The sequence below is a fragment of the Choristoneura fumiferana genome, chromosome 25 (genome assembly GCF_025370935.1).
Source record: "Choristoneura fumiferana chromosome 25, NRCan_CFum_1, whole genome shotgun sequence".
Classification (NCBI taxonomy): domain Eukaryota; kingdom Metazoa; phylum Arthropoda; class Insecta; order Lepidoptera; family Tortricidae; genus Choristoneura; species Choristoneura fumiferana.
The window spans coordinates 728,553-748,958 of NC_133496.1; the positions used below are offsets into that span (position 1 = coordinate 728,553).

The 20,406-nt window shown below is 36.8% G+C and overlaps 3 protein-coding genes across 3 annotated transcripts; 1 reads left to right on the forward strand and 2 right to left on the reverse strand.

The window, feature by feature from the left end:
- Positions 1 to 41: 41 nt before the first annotated feature.
- On the reverse strand, positions 42 to 4,083 carry LOC141442494 (uncharacterized). The gene is made up of 3 exons (XM_074107513.1): positions 3,901 to 4,083; positions 998 to 1,389; positions 42 to 644 (listed from the first exon to the last, which is right to left on the reverse strand). Exons 1-3 carry the CDS (start codon positions 3,986 to 3,988, stop codon positions 474 to 476), a joined length of 651 nt encoding a protein of 216 aa, XP_073963614.1. The 5' UTR covers positions 3,989 to 4,083; the 3' UTR covers positions 42 to 473.
- Positions 2,202 to 3,880, reverse strand: GatA (glutamyl-tRNA(Gln) amidotransferase subunit A, mitochondrial). The gene has a single exon (XM_074107511.1). It carries the CDS (start codon positions 3,708 to 3,710, stop codon positions 2,238 to 2,240), a length of 1,473 nt encoding a protein of 490 aa, XP_073963612.1. The 5' UTR covers positions 3,711 to 3,880; the 3' UTR covers positions 2,202 to 2,237.
- A 142-nt stretch (positions 4,084 to 4,225) lies between the features above and the next one.
- Positions 4,226 to 13,287, forward strand: LOC141442491 (uncharacterized). The gene is made up of 5 exons (XM_074107509.1): positions 4,226 to 4,555; positions 5,765 to 5,925; positions 6,579 to 9,661; positions 11,425 to 11,514; positions 12,130 to 13,287. Exons 1-5 carry the CDS (start codon positions 4,469 to 4,471, stop codon positions 12,303 to 12,305), a joined length of 3,597 nt encoding a protein of 1,198 aa, XP_073963610.1. The 5' UTR covers positions 4,226 to 4,468; the 3' UTR covers positions 12,306 to 13,287.
- The last annotated feature ends 7,119 nt before the right edge of the window (positions 13,288 to 20,406 follow it).

Consider the following 20,406-nt stretch of genomic DNA (forward strand, 5'->3'; position numbering starts at 1 on the left):
ATAGTTTAAAACTCAATTTTTATATATTTTATTCGGAATGATATTAGAAATCGCTTCATTTATTGCCAGACACTTTTAAGGGCACTCTTAAACTATATTTGAAAAGACGCCTAACAAAAAATATTAGCAAAGCTTCTTATACTAAAAATAATTGGCACCTCTTGCACATACTTAAGCTGCGTTTCTACTAGAGATACATAGCGAGGCGAGGATGTGTCGCGAGAAATGTTTTTCATGAACCAATAGAAACAGTTCATTTACTTACCAATACTCGTGCAGCACAGCTATAGTAGAAACAATGATGAAATTAAATGAAACAAATTGAAGCGTTTCTATTGATTCATGAAAAACAAATTTCTCGCAACACATCCTCGCACATCTCTGGTGGGAACGCAGCCTAATTTTGTTATAAGAAGCTTCGCTAACATTTTTTTCCGTAAAAACAATGGATCATTTGGGACATAATAAAACTGTCATCGCCTGGCAGCACTGAGCAGATCCCTGGCCTCCCGGGCGAGCGTGATGTCTTCGGCGCGCTGCTGGAGCGCCAGGGCTTCGCTCCTGAGAGCCTCCAGGGTGGACGCCAGCAACTGAAGGGACTTGGGGAAGCAGGCCTCCGGGACTGACAGCTTGTTGAATTTAGTCTGGAAATTTTAATACAAATTTGCATGTAGGTAGGTACAGGCAAGAGCAAAAATATCTATCAAAAACATATTACCACGTTCGTAGGTTGCCACGGTTTTATTACGTCATAATAAGAGTCTGTGGTACATATTTTTAAAAGCGTACCTATGTAACTAGACTTTAATTACCCGCGGCTTCGTACGCGTGAGCCATTACTGATAACCAGGGCCGGCGGTAGCCATCTATTCGCCCCGGGCGAGTCATGCCTTTGGCGCTCTTTTAGATGCGGCAAGCGACAAGAATAAGAATAAGAATGACATTTCATCAAGAACTAACAGTGAGAATATAAGTCGCTGACAAAAATATGGCTTACCTTTGCCAACTCACAGCTCTCCTCATAAGCGAACACTTTCTGTCTCATCTGCCTCACCATCTCCTGTATATTCTCCGGATTAGGATTCTGGTTACTCAAAGACAGTCTCGAATTCTCCAACTCTGACCTCAAACCATCCAAAAACTTATTGTTTCTGTCAATTTTTATCTGCAACTTCTCATTTTTCTGCTTAAGTTTTAATATTTCATATTCTTCTTCGAGTTGTTCTGAGAGTTCGCGGGTATGCTGGAGTGAGATGGCGATGGGATTGAGTTGGACGATGTCCATTGCTTGCTGGCATTCGGCGGCTCTGAGCAGCAGCTGCTGGCTCTTTTGCGGTAAGGCGTCAATGGATATGGAGAGTTTTGCGAGTTTCTCCGACGTTACTGCAGCTGAAGATGTAATGTAAGATTTACTTAGGTAGCTGTTTCACCACTCACTCATAGTTAAATAAGTTATGTGACAGATATCTGTGATGCCGTCTCTGTTTGTTTTTTATGAATAAACAGAGATGGCATCAAAAATAAAGGCCCTTAAAGGTCATTGAAAATAGGGACTTTAAAAATCAAAGATTTTGCTAGATTCAGAGTTTTAAGAAAACCCTATTAGAATCAGAGCAAATATATCTTAAGCTACTTACGCATTATAGGGCTGATCGTGCGGTTTAAGCGCGCCGTCTCTTTCTCAAGCGATACTTTGAAAAGGGACGGCACGCTAAAACTGCGCGGCTAACCGCGTAGTGTGTATGTAGCCTAAATCTAGACTAATGTCGCAACGCAAAGAGAACAGATTTGATTGAGTATTTTTTTGTAATGTAATAAACTAACTCAAAAAGGACTGAACCGATTTAAGAAATTGCTTCACCTATTGAAAGCAATTTTAGGAAGTAACATACGAAATTACGACCGGGAGACGAGCTGTCGGTAGGCCTCCAACAAGATGGAGCGACGACCTGGTTAAGATCGCGGTGGACGCGGAAAGCACAAGACCGGTCTGAGTGGAGAGCCTTGGGGGAGGCCTATGTCCAGCAGTGGACGTCTTTCGGCTGACATGATGATGATAATACGTAAATTATTGTTTATCCTGGAAATGTGTAAACTTGACTATTTTATGATGCAGCCGAAAAAAGTGTCAAGCAAGTATGAACAGACCAAAAGAAGAAAATTAATATCATTCAACATAAATGTAGAGAAATGAGACAAAATTTCATCTATTTAAACCACAATTTATTAAAATAATTTCAATTAACCTCTAAGCTAGGAAAATCAACAAGCATTTCTATTCTTTTAGCCACATTCAACAACAATTCCTCAGACAAATTCGGTCCCATCAGTTGTATAGACAACGGTAACTTATTTATTGATAAACGGATTGGTATTGAGATAGCAGGTACTCCTGCCATATTTGCAGGCTGCGTACAGTAATCTTGAAAAGCACACTGATCTCTATTATGCTTGGAAACGAAATCATCATACAATGGAGCATCTGATAAAGTTGTTGGGGTCAATAAAATGTCAACATCTTTAAAAACCTTTTTAAAATCATCCGCAATCATTCTACGTAGCTTCAATGCTTTGAGAAAGTACTTTTCATAGTTTCTTGTTAATAGGAAATAATTACCGGCAAATATTCTAGAACGTACTACGCTGTTGAATCCTTTAGAACGAGATGATGCATAAAGTTCTTCTGTAGAATGATCTTCTTCTGTTCTTAATCCGTATTCTATACCGTCATACCTAGCCATGTTACTGGCTACTTCGCATTGGTTTAAAATTGAATAAACAGCTATAGAAACTGATGTATGTGGCATTGACACTGTCTGAACAGATGCTTTCTCATTTTCCAATAAGTTTGTAACCAACTTCCAAGTGTCTATGATATCTTCTGACATTCCTGGACAATGATATTCTTTGGGAATTCCTATTTTTATCTTAGACATGTCAAAGTCGTTATCTAAAGTTACTGGATTAAATTTTCTTTTAATAGTTGTAGAGTCTAAATTGTCAGGCCCTGCAATGCAGTTTAATACGTTGACAGCATCTTCTACTTTTCTCGTCATAATGCCTGGTACGTCCATAGAATTTACTAGAGGTACCAATCCATGTCTAGAGACAAGTCCGTATGTAGGTTTTAAGCCAACTACTCCGCATAAGGCTGCTGGATTCCTTGTAGAGCCTCCTGTGTCTGAACCGATGGCAGCTACACAAGCACCAGAGCTAACAGCTACAGCACTGCCTCCGGAACTGCCTCCCGCGATCCTCCAGCACTCTTTATAGCCCCAAGGGTTACGAGTTGGACCAAATATTGAGTCAACTGTCCCTGCGCCCATGGCAAACTCATCTAAGTTACATTTTCCTATAAGACAAGCACCGGCATTTCTAAGTCTTGAATATACAGTAGCATTATAAGTTGGTATGAAGTTTTTAAGCATGTTCGAGGCGCAGGAAGTGCGTATGTCTTTGGTACAAAAATTGTCTTTGACACCGATCGTTATACCGTCCAGAGGTTTGGTTTTCTTATCGATGTAGAAGCGCTTTTCACTCTCGATGCCATTGTTCTCAGCTTCTCCTTTGGTTAAAGTAACAAATGCGTTTAAATCTCGGTTTTGTTTAGCATTTTGCAAACAAAGATCTACGAAACTTGTTGGCGTAAGCGTTTTCTCGCGGTAAGCTTTATGAATTTTTTTAATAGTGTAAGTTGTTAATTTATTCATTTTGAAGCTTAATTCTATCTATAAAATGTTTCACTGATTGATTTCTACATTGCAGGTTAACAATAGAACAGCTGACGTATAATACGATAAAATTAAGTAAACATTTTGAAGTACGAGTGTGGTGTGTACGTATGAGCGTTTTTAATTTAGCCACGTAATATCTAACGTAAATTTTGAATCAAACACTCACCCATTGCTAAATGTTCTTGTTTTGACTTTTCAGTAACTTGAGAAAGTAATTTTATGTGTTCTTCGCCATTCACGGAAGTGTTATCCATATCGCTGCCTTATTTAATGCAATAAAAAGCAAACAAATAAGAATTTCAAATAGTATTTGACAGTGCGTCGTAGTGCAATAGTCATAGAGAGGAGAGAGAGAGTAACTTCTTCTATCTCATTCTATCTCTAAGTAGTCTGTGTGTGAGTGAGTGCAACCAAAATAAATATAAAGCCAAAGCCAAGCCAAACCAAAGAGCCAAACCAAAACATTTACTTTTTTTTTAATTTGTGTTTCATTTTCTGTTCGGGGTTCTGTTTAAAACATGACTGAACAATTACTAGAAAAATATTTTCGTATTTTTATTTCGTAGCAACACATCTCCAAGGCCGCAACAACTGTCAAACAAAAATTAGATGAGAAATTATAAAATAGTAGTGTTCTGTGTAATTTTAATTAAGTATTTTAACATTACAACAACAATAAAAGTGAATTATAACACCTAAATGTAAACCGTATTTAAGCCATAAATAAGCGTAAGATGGCTCATTTACAGTATATGCCCGGCGATCCCCGATTAGTCGATCAGTTAGTTTACGAGCTTAAATCAAAAGGAATTTTTGATCAAGTGAGTATTATTTTCTATTTTAAATCATCATCATTTATGAACTGATAGATAATTTAACCAATGACATCTTCTTTGTCCTTGAATTTAAGGTCTAAATTGCAAATCAGATGGGTCAATGTAATCTAACATTGAATTGTATAATTTAGATGCAACAATCAATAATTTAAACACGTTTCTTTTAATCGAACGTGGAATGATAAAATTAAGATCATCCAAATGTTCCCATTTCTCCTTTAGGACTAATATCTAAGTATAGAATCAAAATAATAGTCTGACTTGATATAGATTGATAGGCTGATTCTATAATGACAGGAAACTACCAAATCCTTTTGGATGGATTTTGATGTAGAATTGGTGAAAATTTTTGATCATATTCTTTACTTTAAATAAAATCTTGTAAAATGGTGGCATAGTCAACTCATATATAACCTGAAATGCCAGATCAAAAAAAATATCAACCAAATAGTGCTCATTATGTAAATTCAAATGCACATTAATAAATAGACTGCTAAATTCATAACTCTTTTTAATGTAGCTTTGCTGTTGTCAGGTAAAAATTAGCTTGTTACTTTAAAAAAAATGGTTCTGCCCATTGAATTTGCTTGTTGTAAAAAAGCATAACTAGGTAATACAGTGAATTGAAATCAGTCTGTTAATTACTTATTTTAATATGTCAAATTATTAATTAAGGATGAAGAGAAACTTTCTGTTACAGACTTCAATAGATCATTTTAAATTTTATAATCATAATTCACAAAGTTTTGTGTATATTACAACAACATAACATTAGCTTTTACGATTTACAATGCCCCGCGCTGTGCTGCCTTTGGAAGAGGAAGCCCGTTTTAGTTAATTTTATGTGTTTTTTATTTTTATTTTTATGTAAAAATTCATTGTTTAAATAAATACTACCCTTATGATTGATACAATTCATGATATACCTACATCATGTTCTCTTGATTTCCATTAACTTCTACAGAAGGCTCACTTCACTGATAGAAAGTACCAGGTAATTATTTTTTTTGCATACTCACAAAAAAAATTTGGATACTTTTGAAAAAGTGTCCTAATTGGGCAAATTTGCCTTTTGGGAGTATATTTTGCGAAAAGTGTACTTTAAGACGTGTTTTTTAGCTGGAACCTTATTAACCTGGTTCTCTCTGACCCTACCAGGCAAGTGTGTTAAAATATCAAACAATACCATTCTAGTTCCGCAAGGACTGCATCTCGGACGTGGACACGCGACCAGCGTACCAGAACCTGCGGCAGCGGGTGGAGAGCTCCGTGGCGCTGTTCCTGGCGCGCCAGCCCTGGCAGCCCGACCTCAACAAGAACCAGCTACGAGAGAAGCTCAGGAAACATATACTAGAGTATGGGGCTTTTATGTTACAAGCTATTATTTAACTGGCAATGTATATTGTATGAGCAGGTCAAATCTCGCAACCGAATTTTGACCCACTTCCAGTTGTCAGATTGTCTTAAAATTTGGCATACTTATATATATAAGTGGTGACAATACCATAATCTAGTAGTTACACCCTGGTGGCCTCGATTGGGTCGTCTTTGTATGAGGGAACTCTTCAACGGTTAATGACATTGACTTGTAATTTGCTATGGAAGTGACAATGCAAATAAAAACAAAACAAAAAACTTGTATTTAAATATTTTAACAGAAAATGATTTTTATATAATTTATTGCTTTTACCCAATAGGGGCCATAACAGTAAACTACTTATCAGTAAAATAATTTATATATAAAGCTTTAATAATAATAATAATAATTGTGTCTACGCTAAAAATGTGTGTTCATGCAGCTTCTCCACTTCCACACTGTAAGAACACACACAAATTACACAAACCCAAACTATCAACACTACCCTACCACACTACACTGACCCATTTCGAACTCAACCAGAGTTCATGCTAGAACGCGAGATAGAGATCAATCTATTGCCAGTATAGAATATACATATGTATGCAAGAAAAATCTTTTTTTTTTTAACAAAAACTATTTTTGTTCCAGTGGCAACTATCTGGAGCAGGGTGTGGAGAGAATTGTAGATCAAGTGGTTAACCCAAAGGTGGCTTCAGTGTTTATCCCCCAAGTAGAAGATTTAGTCTACAACTACTTAGGCATCGCTAGAAAAAAGTCAGCACCCGAAACTTCTACTGACAAAGGAAATTCTTCCACTGATTTATTACCCAATGATCTTGAAGCAGTCAGTCCTGGATCCGTCAAGAGCAACGATGATAAAGATGAGCCTATGGAAGAGACAAAAGAAGAAGGAATGGATATTGATGCTGCAGAGAAGATACAAGATGTGAATGATATTACAATGCCCTCCGAAGCAGAAGACAAAGAAGGAGACACTCAGCTATCTGGTATAAGTGATTTAACTTCACACGATTCTGAAGTAAGCCTTGGCAAATTGAGTATACCTATGCCAGCTGATGATATAAATTTAGAGAACATACCATCTCCTGAAAACAGTCCTCCTAAAATTGATCTCGACAGCATCGAGTTACCTAAAGAAGAACCAATTGAATTGAAAGATATTCCGTTACCAGAGGACAGCCCTAAAGATGAAAAAGAACAATATTTCAAACCGGTCAATAGTGAAGATGACTCGAGTTCCGACTCCTCTATTATAAGAAATATGTCACCATTAACGCCGATTAGAAACTATAACAATGAAAACTCTTGCGACGCACAGCAAGCTTTTGAGAATGAGTCTGATATAAAAACTGAAGACAATAAAGAACCTAACACATTTAGGTTTGCTATTGAAGCCAAGTCTTCTGAAAACAGTTCAGATAATATTAAAGAACCTAAAGCTGACAAAGAAGAGCCAACTGACTTAGCTTATCAGTTTAATGAGCAAGTTAACATTAACACTTTCAATACACCCATGTTTGATGACAGTTCGAACAGTCATAATCTACAGATAGACTATGAAAGTGACGTTAACAGCAAGACAAATTTGGATAAAATCCCATTCCCAGATGATCCCAATTCTGAGGATTCTAAAAAAGAGTCAACAGAGGAAAAGAAAAGCCACAAAAGTTCAAGATCTAGGGATTCACATAGACATAGCTCTAGCAGTAAAGATAGAAGGAGTGATTCCAAACACTCCGTTTCTAGGGATAGAAAGGACTCGAGACACGATAAAAAATCATCCAAAGACGATCAAAGTAAATCTAAATCAAGTTCAGATAAATCAAAAGACAGAACCGATAGGAAAGATAACAAAGATACTAAACATAAAAGCTCCAGCTCCAGCAGTAAGGACTCCAAACACCGAAGTTCCAGTTCCAGTCAAAGGCATTCAAGTTCGAGCAAGCATGATGATAAAAAATCGTCAAGTAGCTCTAATAATAAAGATAAAGAAAAAACAGACAAAAACTCAAAAGAGCATAGATCATCTAAAGATTCTAAGTCTCGTTCAGACAAGGACAAAAAGAATAAGAAAGATGATAAGGACAAGGACAAAAAAGATAAAAAAGATGATGATCATTACAGCGCTTCTGGTAGAGGTAATGTAAACCGTCGTTCTACTGACAGGGATTCTAATGATGGTAGTTCATCATCAAAAGGATCACAACATCAGCCCAGTTCAAAATCATCAGAGAGTAAAACAAATAAAGGTAGTAGCTCCAAATCTGATAATACGTCGCCTAGTAGTAATTGTACAACCCCTAGCGAGAAAGATGTGGTTCCTGAACAAGGATCTCAAGCTAATCTATCACAGTACAAACCCATAGTGAGGGTAGACACCCATTTAGAAACACCTAGAACAACACCACCTCGACTGCCTTTCGTGCCTGATGTAACACTAAAGAAACCTAGATTCGCTGCTAATCTGGAAGAAGCTAAAAGGCTAATGAAGATGAGAAAATTCCTAGATGAAGAACAGAAGCGAATGAATCAAGAAGCAGCGCTTTTGCTTGAGTTCCAGGCAAATGTAAGACCAAGTTTGAGTCAGGTGTATTCTAGTATCCCTGGTCCAGAGTTAGAGTTTGCTTGTATATCCAATATCGTGGAACCTGCTAAGCCAATTATAGAAACGAATTACGCTGAAGTGCAGCAAATAGAAGAGATACCAGTCCCCGATTCCATAGAAATGGAACTCACTGAAATGAATAAGGAATCAAAAGAAATTGTGCAAACTGAAACAGCAGTGGCGGAAATTTATGAGCCTTTAGAATATAAGGCTAATTTTGAGGACTCTGAAAAAATATTAAATGAGATTTCAAAGAAAGTTTATGGTGTAGTAGATGACGGTATTGACGATAACACGGAAGAAATCAAGGAACTGGAATTGAAGCCTACAGACGAAGTTATTATGGAAGGTATTAGGAATGAACAAAATGAATTTGAGGTTATGTTAGGAAATGAGGATATTAAGGAAAAAGAAACTATACAAGAAAGGGTTTTGATCAAAAATGAAGGTAAACAACCAATTGTGAGAATCGAGGAAAGGCCATTGGAATACTTCGCCGAACATGAAAAATACGATGCTGAATTAGAAAGAATTAAATTTGAATGTTTCCTCAAAGAATACCTCACCATCACAGTTACTGACAAGCTTTATCTAATAAACTGTGATTCTTACGAAGAAAGCATCATGAAGGAGGTTGCTGAAACGTTTGGACAATTCCAAATTATCAACTACCACCAAAATGGTCATAAAAATAAGAATATTGTTAAAAACGTGAATGTTTCAAACGAAATCGTGTTACCTTTGGATAGGCATACACCAATAGAAGATATAAAATCTCCTATTTCATCAGTTTTTAGTCCAGTGAAATCCGAATGTTCTTTTGAACTAACGAGCGATTACGATGCGAAATTAGAAGAGATGGTCAACAAAACATCGAGACAAGAAATAATGGAAATCATTCTTGGCGGTGGATCACCAGGTGAAAGTCCCATCAAAATGCCTCAGATCGATTACTTTGTTGAAGATAATATAAGAGAAGATGATCTTAAGAGAAAGATGTCTGTGGAAAGCATAGAAAGCACGGATAATAATAATGGACATGTTCTTACGCCGTGTAAAATGAGGAAGCTGAGTGAATCTGATCAGATAACTTCCACTACTGAAGGTAAGGCAATCATTTCGTACACTCTAGACTAGAAGATATACATAGACATTGTAACTAACAAATTTATCTACATTCATATCATAACTTCCCTATTATATGTTCAGAAACGACTATCAAATGGCCTTTGTTAAGAAACCTGGTATCTGCGGGTGCATCTTAATGTTTACATTAAAGTATCGTGATACTTTTTTAACAATGCATATCTGTACATATTGTAGAAAACTTATGACATGCATGTAGATAATAATTATTATTCAAAGTCAAAGTAAAAGTCAAAGTCAAAGTCAAGTCAAAGTCAAAGTCAAAATACAGGCCATATCTGAACATATTATAGAAAACTTATGATATGCATGTAGATATAATTAGGCATTAAAACACTCGTGTGATCTTATTATGAAACTCGCCTTCGGCTCGTTTATAAAACCACACTCGTACTTTAATGCCTCTCATTATGCACCAGCCACATAAATAACTATTATGGACTCCTGGCCTGACAAACACTTTACATTAAATTTAAAACCCGCATACGTTTTAAACGAAATTAAAGTTTCTGTGTATATGTTATGCCAATCCAATTTATGGAAGTGTAAACAAACCGATTTCATCAAAATTCTTGTATAAAAACCCACTGGATCGAATCAATAACACATTTATCTATAATTCGTGTCTTTTAACTAGACGTCTACTCACTTTTTCACCAAAATTCACTTGATTTCAATATTTAATTTTCATTTGAAATATCTTCGTCAAAATCTGACGTTATTTCTTGAATGAAACTCGTGTATAATATGTAGAAGCATAGACTAGCGTAGAGATGGTGGAAAAACTTGACATTTTAAAAATCGATTAATACTCGGTTGAATAAGCGATTATTATTTATTTACCTTAAAATTAAAAAAAATAGTTACTGCTTTTATAATTGAATAAACAGTCTTTGGAATTAAATAAATTATTGTAAATAATAAAATAGACAAAAATGATTTGAATTAATCGATTTACAGAACAGATTAATTATTTTGCAATAGGTTCTAGATTTTCACATCCTTAAAAAGTCTCTGGTCGGGTTAATGGCGTCTTTGTTTACCCTTTCTATAAATTGGATTGACATAAACCATAAGAGTTCATTCTATACATACAATACTAACGCTCGGGATTCCTAGGATAGCGATATAGCTTCAGTAGTAGAATACAGCGATGATGAATGTTTGCTATGTGAACCTCACTATGGTGGCACTTCCACTGCAGATGTACGAGGATGTGTAAGGAATGTTTTTCATGAACCAATAGAAACGCTTCATTTACCTAACCTCGCACAGCATAGCTCAAGTGGAAACGCAACCTAAATACGGTATTTGACAACTCCTGATTTTGCCATATCTTAGTATTATTATGAAAATATAGATATACAGATAGTGTTTAGCGAAGAGAAAAGTTAAATCGGTTGAAAATTGGATTTATAGTGATTTTTTGAAAAATCTATATACTTGTCTCTTTCTCAAACGCTTTTCTCTATGCAGCAAGTATGGCGGTACTGGCGTGTGACGTCACATGCCAGTATGTCTTTCTCTAATCTTGAATTTGAAACCTTTATAACTTTGTTATTTGTAAAGGTAGCTTAAAAATTGTTTTTTTATTCGATAACAGGCATTGTGTAGTTTTAATTTATAAAACATATACAAAATAGTCAAATACCGTATTATTATATACTTTGTTTTATGAGCCGAGATGAGATGATGATTCAAAAGTTTCCATATCGATTACAGAAACGCCGAACGAGAATAGAACGAACTTTATGCGGTCCAAGTACTTGGGCAGGGCGCGGCGCGTCGGCCTCCCGCGCCCGCGGCGGACTGGTGAGCTATCTATCTATTTATTTATTTATCTATCTATCTATCTATTACAGCCCTCATAGCGCCCTCTCCACTTTTCTAGTCTTGCCTATCCACTGCCACTCGCATCTAGTTTACGACAGCTTGTTTATATCGTCTTTTCATCTTTTTGGTGGTCGTCCTCTACCGCGGGTGTTAGCACGGGGTCTCCACTCCAGGACTCTCCTCGCCCAACGACTGTGGTCCATTATAGCAATATATCATTATATATTTTGTCTACACACGGATAGTTTACAACCTCTATACAGAAGACAGAAGGCGCTGCTGTATCTAAAAAAAAAACTGTTTTTTTTTTTAGATACCGCCTTTTAGCTTAGAAACGTTCCGTTCCGTAACGAAAATTATTAAAAAAGAATCGTAACGGAACGGACACATCCATACAATATTTTGGGGACACATCTGGAGACCCTGTTTTTACAGCTTGGAATCATGGCGTGAGTCAACCTTGCAATTTTTTTTAAATCGGAGATATAAACTTTAAATAGAAGTATCCATAATACAAGCTTTGCTTAGTTTAGGACTAGGTCAATAGGTCAATTTGTGTCATATTTATTTATTAATAATTTATTTTTCTTACAGTCCATCCAAACAGTCCTTCAAGCGACAAATCAGTGGAAAACTACGACACCAACGAGAGCGGGATCACACCGCCCAACGGCAAACTGAAGACCCAGAGAAAGGTCCAACGCTACGACACATCGGACCTCTACAAGCCAAAACTGCACTATCTGTCGCGGAGGAACAACATAAGCTAGGTCACATTGTGATTTATTTAGGTCACTAGTTTCGATATTTGTGGGTCCGTTTTTATATCATCGTTAGTAGCGTATTGATATTAGCTGGGTAACGTTAATCAAGTAATTAACTTGGTTAATCGCAAAGCCGTTATTAAAACAGTTAAACGACAACGCGGTAATTTTTTAAAATTAATCGTTAATCCGTTAACACTTTATAGAAATAAAGCAAGGAGTTAGTATTAGTATAACAATAAACAAAGCATTCAAAACTGGCGCTGAGTAACGGACTGTTTATCTCGGTCCAAGTGTACTTGTCACGACAGGGCGACGTAGCGCGGTTAGAACGTTATTTTTTTTTAATTAATTGTGTGTACTGGATTGACGACAAGCGACTTGAAGAAAGTTACCCGAAGTTAACGAGTCCCATTAATATTTTTAACTTCGTTAATTAGCGATTAACCGGTTAACGATTTTATGATCACTGATCAGCACTGACTAGTATCGCGATCGAGGTACCGTATCGGGCACGCGTATCCTAAGTTTGGACACTCACTTTGGTATTTGGCTATTTGCTCACGGTAAACGTGTGGCCTATGCGAGGTATCAGATCATTTCATGATCGTTGATCGCGTATCTTTTCGTGTCCAAACTAACAATAATGATATAAAAAAAATCAAGGACTAACTGTATTTGGCGCCTCAACCCCAAAACAACGGTCGTAATACTCGTCGGTGCTACTTGCCGGAGATACGATACTTTAAAATGATACAAATGTGAACACACTACTGTGTGTATAGTGCAATAACGAACGCCCATAGCCGAGAACCCTTGTCTTGTATTATAATAAAGGTAAAAACACACTATGATTGGTTTTCTGGAGTCTTTTTGTATTTTTTATTTCAACTCCAAATTTTTTACTTTTACGGGTATCCCGTGAAACCATATCGAAAATACAAACTGAGACATGGATGCACAGAAAAACCAGAAAAAGAGACCAGCGCTGGGAACCCAGGTCCTCAGCAATCCGTGCTGCGTGCTACAACCCCTACACCACCGCTGGACAGGAATCTAGACACGAATTTTAAACACACTACTAAAACGCGACCCAACCCAACGCGTAGCACAATGAGGGATATCGCGTATGAATTCGCCACTAGAGGCGATAGTGTAGCGTGAGGTCTCCGAAATGTCAAATCTCATAGTTTTTTGGTGAGCTACGCAGGTTTATTTATAATTAGAATAGTTTTGTGAATATTTTGCAATATCTGAAACTAATTATGGCAAATATGCGTTCCGGGGCTATGAATGTCTGTGTTGAGACAGTTTTGTCTTTCGGAAACCTTTGTCCTCCCTTTTTTCCGAACAAAACGGGGAATATGCAACACTGTGGCATGCTCGATATTTTTATGGTACGGTTTTAAGGTGTATTAAATATGATTTTAATCTAAACTTTGTTTTCACGCCCGTAATAACAGACTTTGAAATTCATACTTAAAAACCTCACGCAACAGTGCGCCATCTAGTGAGACAAAAAACGATAGCCCTCATTAATTTTAGTAGTGTGTTTCTACCTTGAAAATAAAACATTGTTAAAAAGCGTGCCGTCTGGCAACACCACACGTCCGGCTTGCACGCGCATAGTCTGTGACCGCCCCGATGCGCTGGCGGAGTGGTGGTACATAAGAGAAATATCAGGCGGGTTTCTATTCGTTGCCATCGCGGCATGATTCCTTTATCATCATCATCATCATATCAGCCATAGGACGTCCACTGTTGGACATAGGCCTCCCCCATAGACCACCAGCAGGGCTACTACGAAACTCGAAGTTCGTGTCGTGCGGTCTCTCTGACACTTATACTATTTAATACGAGAGCGAGAGGGACCGCACGACACGAACTTCGAGTTTCGTAGTAGCCCTGCAGTTGCTTCGGTTAGAAGCGGTTTACAACCATCCTGTCTTTAACTAGATCATCCGTTCATCTGGTGTACCTACGTCAAAGTCAAAGTCAAAATATCTTTATTCAATTTAGGCTATAACAAGCACTTATGAATGTCAAAAAAATCTACCACCGGTTCGGAAAAACCTCTGTTGAGAAGAATCCGGCAAGAAACTCAATGAGGTATATTTTTTTAAACAGATTTACATTATTATGAAATGATACACATCACAAGTATTTAACACAACTTTATTTTTAACACAGTAGGTTCGCTATTTGAAGGGATCGCCAATGCGGATCGCAATTATTTCCAAATATCCCAGTCCATGATATAATCATTAACTTATAATACGCCTTACATATTAATGTCTTGCATAATTTCGTCCGGGATAGCTATAAACAAATCCCAGTGCAGACGTAGGCAAAAGTTAACCGCTTATAAATCCACAGCATGCGGCCACGAAGTTGAAACTCGCATGGTATTTCTCGCATCGTCTAAATCCAAATAATTTTGAACATGAAGCTACCGTGAGACTCGCTCATATTAAATAATACTGTAACGGATAACTCAGGTCTCAAATCGAGTTTAGCACGACATGTTTCGGGCTAATTCGTAGCCCTTCTTCCTAGGCACAACGCGACTCGATGGCTGCCGCAACACGCACTAAAGTCGCGCGATCAGAGCAGTGACGCGCAGTGCTCATGTTGCAGACGTGAGTTATCCGTTACAATATTATTAAATCCAAATAATATTAGAGTTTTTATAACGACTTAGATTTTCGTATGCGTCAGACGGGATTTGAACCCGGATCTCTAGGTTGTACGCGCCGGGTGTCTTGCCAATGAAGGTTTTTCGACAGGTGAAATATCGCTAGATGGCGTTAGTATCGTGAGATCCGTTTAACTTTTCTGTCACGCTCGTGATTGGTTAAATATCTAAATGAGCCAATCGCAAGCAAGACTAAAACGTCAAACGGATCTCACGACACTAACGCCATCTAGCGATACTGCGCCTGTCGAAAACCACTCATTGGCCGCCGGGACTCCCGACCCATCTCGGAAATCTTTCTTCGCTGGCTTACGCCAATAGTGGCGAGTGGTACCATCTGTCGCAACTATATTTTTCGTTATAAAAAAACAAACTTGGATTTCGTCGAGCGAACATACTGCATGAATGTAAAAGGGCGTTTTCAAAAAAAAATGACCTTTTTTTAAATTTTGGAAATATGGTTTTTCCTACTCAGAATCAAGAGCACAATCGATCCCGATCGTTTAAAAAAATGACCCCATTTTTTAATACAAAATTTTATGAGTCAGTTTTGTCACGCCCATACTGAGTGTATGAAAAAAACGTCGCAAAACTGACTTTTTTTTGGGGATTTTTTTTTAAACTATCGGAATCGATTGTGCTCTTGATTCTGTAGGAAAAATCATATTACTTTTTTGAAAACGCCCAAAAAGTACTTGTTACAAATAATATATTTTGGAAGTGTCAGAGCATTGATTTGATGGCGGCCTGTAAGATGGCAAAAAAAGCGGAAACGTGTTACGCCCATTTTTCATATTTTGACATAACTGTAGAATAGCGTTATTATGATGATGATTATGCCGTTTTCCATAAGTGATATAATAAATATAATTGTTAATTAAATAAATGATTAAAATGTAAAAGGAAAAATGTTTTATTTTATTTATTATGTAAGTACTTTATTTTATTTAGTATGTGAAATTCAGCCTAATAATATTAGAAATGTGAAAAAATCCTGACCTAAAGTATGGAAAATTAGGTTTCAGTTAAATGTCCTGAGATTTTGATATTTATAGATTTCAAAGTCCTGAATATAAGTCTCTAAAAAACTAAACTAAACTCTGAAAGGGACTTGAAAACCGAGGTAGCAACCTTAGAGACCTTTGTTTAGGACTTTGAAATCTATAACATATCGAAATCTCAGGATATTTTAACTGAAACCACATTTTCCATACTTTAGGTCCGGGGTCCTTTTGTGGGGAACGACTGAACGGAAACGGATGCAGGGTAGGTACTCTTCATCCCGGAAAATGCATAGTTCCCGCGGGGTGGTGATACCTACGGGTATTCTACGCAAAGTCGTGGGCAAAAACAAGTCTAGTTACATACTTATACCATTTAATCCTCCACCTTGTAACGCAGGAAAAATCTTATTCAGAAAAATCTAAAAATAAAAACCGGCCAAGAGCGTGTAGGACACGCTCGAAATAGGGTTCCGTAGCCATTACGAAAAAATTAAGTAATGGTTTTCTAAGGATTTCGTATTTTGTAGGGGATATTCCAAGTTTATGTATATTTTATACCTTAGGCTGCTATTTACTCTTAAACTACTAATAATTCTCAAGAAAACTTAACCGTTATAGTTTTCCTTGTAAGTTTGATATACTTACTACCATCCTGATTTTTTTAAAAATTTTCCACCCACCGGTTTAGATTTTAGAGGGGGGGGGACGCTCGATTTTAATGAAAATTTGCACTTTAAAGTTACTTTAAAGTTGAATATTTTGAAAATAAATCACTGAATCAAAAAATCGTTTTTGCAACCCCGTAATGGATTTAAAAGACCTATTCAACGATACCCCACACTACAAGGTTGGATGAGAAAAAAAAAACACCTCCACGTCTATTACGTCCATAAGGTACCATAATATTTTTTTTTGAATTTTTATTGTAAGTACCATTTTGTTGGCATACATAGTCCATATATATATTTGTGCAAAATTACAGCTTTCTAGCATTGATAGTCCCTGAGCAAAGCCGCGGACGGGCAGACAGACAGACATGGCGAAACTATAAGGGTTCCGTTTTTGCCATTTTGGCTACGGAACCCTAAAAATGGTCATTTGAACCGGATTTTATGTAAGTAACCTAATAAATAATGACTAAATGAAACTTCTAGATACGTAATGCATTATCTTAGCGGGGAAATTCCAACAAATCTACCTAATGGGTAAACTGCGTTATTAATAAACGATAAGTGTAAGATCATTCATTTCATTACTCATTAGATAACCGTTCCATGTATTACTAAATTTTAAAAGGCTGTAAGCGCCAAATACCTTTTTCTATTTACGTCGTTTTAAAAACAAAATGCCGCGAAACAAACAAGTAACAAGTACCTCATTATTTGTTTTTTTTTTCCAGCCTGTGCCAGTATCGCGTTTTATCATAAATTGCATAATCAATATATCGACTTAATAGGTACTTACCTACTCTGAGTCGATTCATAAAAATATTATCTTGTCATGGTGCAGATTTCCTTTCGTCTGCCATAGCCATATCAAGTTTATCATTTTGTTATGGTATGGCAGATTTGTATAATTGATTGATAAGTTGTCTGTTGCGATTATGTATTATCTAATAATTTTATGGTTCAACGCGTTCAATCAGATACCTAATTAAAATATTATGGGATTTGCCACATAAACAACAACATATTTATGTTATTGACTCATTCTATGATGCAACATTATGTGGTTTAAAGAATAAAGTTAAATGCAAGTAGTTAGATGGTTTTTGTGTAGAATAGGGGGAAAACGAGCAAACGGATCGCCTCATGGTAAGCTATTACCGTCACACCTGCAACACGAGAAGAGACACAAGTGCGTTGCCGGCCTTTTAGGTAGGAGTACGCTCTTTTCTTGAAAGCTTGAAGCTCATAATTATTGGTCCGGGAATACCGCCGGCGATAGTTCATTCCAGTTTTGCTGTGCGAGGCAGGAATATTCTGGAAAAACGCACAGTACAGGACTGCCAACTAAATGGTGAGGATTGAAGTGTTTTCGCGTAGGGCGGTGGCGGAAGGATGCGGCAGGGATCAACCCGAACAACTCCTCAGTGCACTCCCCGTTGTACACTCGAACCAACTCATTCATGATGCACCGTGGAACCTTTTCGTAGAAAAAGTCATAGTGACATTGTATTGCTTGACAAGGGAATTTATTATGACACTTACTGTGAGAACGTTCTACATTGGGCCAGGACAGGAATCAAATGGTTCGACTGTACAGACAGCAACAAAAATATACATTCGTTTAAAGTGCCAAATGTTGCTGACTGTACATGCGATAGAGGATGCACAGTGAAGCTACATCTCTACGCAGCGCCAAGGAGTTAAGTCTATCAGAAATTTGTTGGCAGCCGACTATTCGAGTCGCTCTCCGTTGTATGCGGTCCAGAGGGGGAAGCTGGTACTGGCCGCTGCCCACAGATGAGAGCAGTATTCCATATGTGGGCGAACCTGCGCCTTATAAAGCTGGAGGCGGTGGGCCAACCGTAAACAGTTTTTTGAGTATCTTAAATGCCATATAATATCGTATTCAATTATTTCATTTCTAATCTCTTTAAAAAGAAATAATTAAATTCATCATCATCATCCCAGCCTATATACGTCCCACTGCTGGGCACAGGCCTCCTCTCAGAACAAGAGGGCTTGGGCTATAGTTCCCACGCGGGCCAGTGCGGATTGGGAACTTCACACGCACCATTGAATTTCTTCGCAGGTTAATGCAGGTTTCCTCACGATGTTTTCCTTCACCGCAAAGCTCGTGGTAAATTTCAAATGTAATTCCGCACATGAATTTGGAAAAACTCAGAGGTGCGGCCGGGGTTTGAACCCACGACCCTCTGTTTGATAGAATAATTCAACACAAATTTATAAGGCGCATGAAATGGAAATATAAATCGTACGACGTTAATAGTATCGTATCTCTTGAAAAGCGCCGTGATATCAAAGATCAAACATTTCTATACAAGATTATTAATGGACATATTGATTCTCCAAATCTACTCTCAAAATATTCTTCAGATGCCCCAAACGTCAAACTCGTTCGTCTTATCTATTTGCCGTTCCCTTCAGTCGTACTGCATATGCGAGAAATAGACTACTCTTAAGAGCGTGTAAAAAACATAATGATTTTTTCTCGGATGTAGATATGTTTTGCATGAATTTAAATCAATTTGTATGTAAATGTGGTAAAGAAATGAATAAGTAGCTATTACTTGGATTTTTTCATACCTACTTGAAATAATAATAAAGGTACGATTAAATAAAACTTAATTAAAAACTAGTTATAAAACACTTATTATAATTTAAACTTTAATTATTTGTTTTGTTAATTTGCTCAAAAATTTGTTTTGCATGCTATTACTTGTAACGTACGCTCGCTCGAGCAACAAAAAAATGTAACTTCTTTATAAGTGGAAACTGTTTTGGCTTATGTATCATCTAAATTAATTTATAATCAACTGTGTTATATATGCTGTTTGTTTCCCAAATAAATAAATAAATAAATAAATAAATAAATAATTAAATTAAAATAAACTAAAGATTTAAGGGGGGCTCCCATACAACAAACTTGTTTTTTTTGCTAATGTCTAATGCTGTATATAGATAATGGTACGGAACCCTTCGTTTCGTGCGCGAGTCGGACTCGCACTTTGCCGGTTTTATCAGACGAGCCCCGTGGGCAATTGAAGTACAGTTGACTAAAAAGATATCGATACGGATACGGTCAGTTACAAAAATAAAATATGTAATACGCGACCAAGTCAATTTCAATTAAGTCGGGGCTATATCGACTGGTCTAAAATGCATAATTTTTTTTCTCAATATTTTTTTTGCATAATAACGTTTTGTCGAATGATTGAAATGTCGAAAATTGTTTGGTCTAAATTGTTTTTCATAATACTTTTTTGTGGAAAAATTGTTTGTATAACATTGTTTTGCCGATTAAAGTTCGGTATAAACTTGTTATTCCGAATATAGTTACCACTAATTTTATGTCTGGAAAACAAATATGAATTTAACGACTCTTGAGGCGAAGTCGACGGAGCTCCACATTCCGCATAGTTAAGGCGCTTCGCGCCTTGAAACAATACTAGCCTAACCTAAGGCTCGCCTAAATAATAATTAGATCTAACGATATTATGGATTTATCATTTTGGTAATAACAATTTTAGACTTAACAATTATAGACAGTGCTTTATAAAAAAAAAAGTGTACAAAAATCCTTATGCAAAGAAGTATGCCATGCAATATTATAATACCAAACAATTTCAACCATGAAATTTTAGGAAAATAAATTTTAGACCTTGCGCACCCATTGTCATTGTAGTACATAATTAAACTAATTTTTGTAGTTAAATGTACAA

Bases quoted from the DNA above. Each gene is read 5' to 3' on its own strand.
- GatA (XM_074107511.1), bottom strand. From the start codon at position 3,710: ATGAATAAATTAACAACTTACACTATTAAAAAAATTCATAAAGCTTAC.
- LOC141442494 (XM_074107513.1), bottom strand. From the start codon at position 3,988: ATGGATAACACTTCCGTGAATGGCGAAGAACACATAAAATTACTTTCT. The intron at 1,390-3,900 runs GTGAGTGTTTGA...TTACATCTTCAG, and splicing joins ACAAGAACATTTAGCAATGG to CTGCAGTAACGTCGGAGAAA. The intron at 645-997 runs GTAAGCCATATT...TAAAATTTCCAG, and splicing joins AGAGCTGTGAGTTGGCAAAG to ACTAAATTCAACAAGCTGTC.
- LOC141442491 (XM_074107509.1), top strand. From the start codon at position 4,469: ATGGCTCATTTACAGTATATGCCCGGCGATCCCCGATTAGTCGATCAG. The intron at 4,556-5,764 runs GTGAGTATTATT...ATACCATTCTAG, and splicing joins CAAAAGGAATTTTTGATCAA to TTCCGCAAGGACTGCATCTC. The intron at 9,662-11,424 runs GTAAGGCAATCA...TATCGATTACAG, and splicing joins GATAACTTCCACTACTGAAG to AAACGCCGAACGAGAATAGA.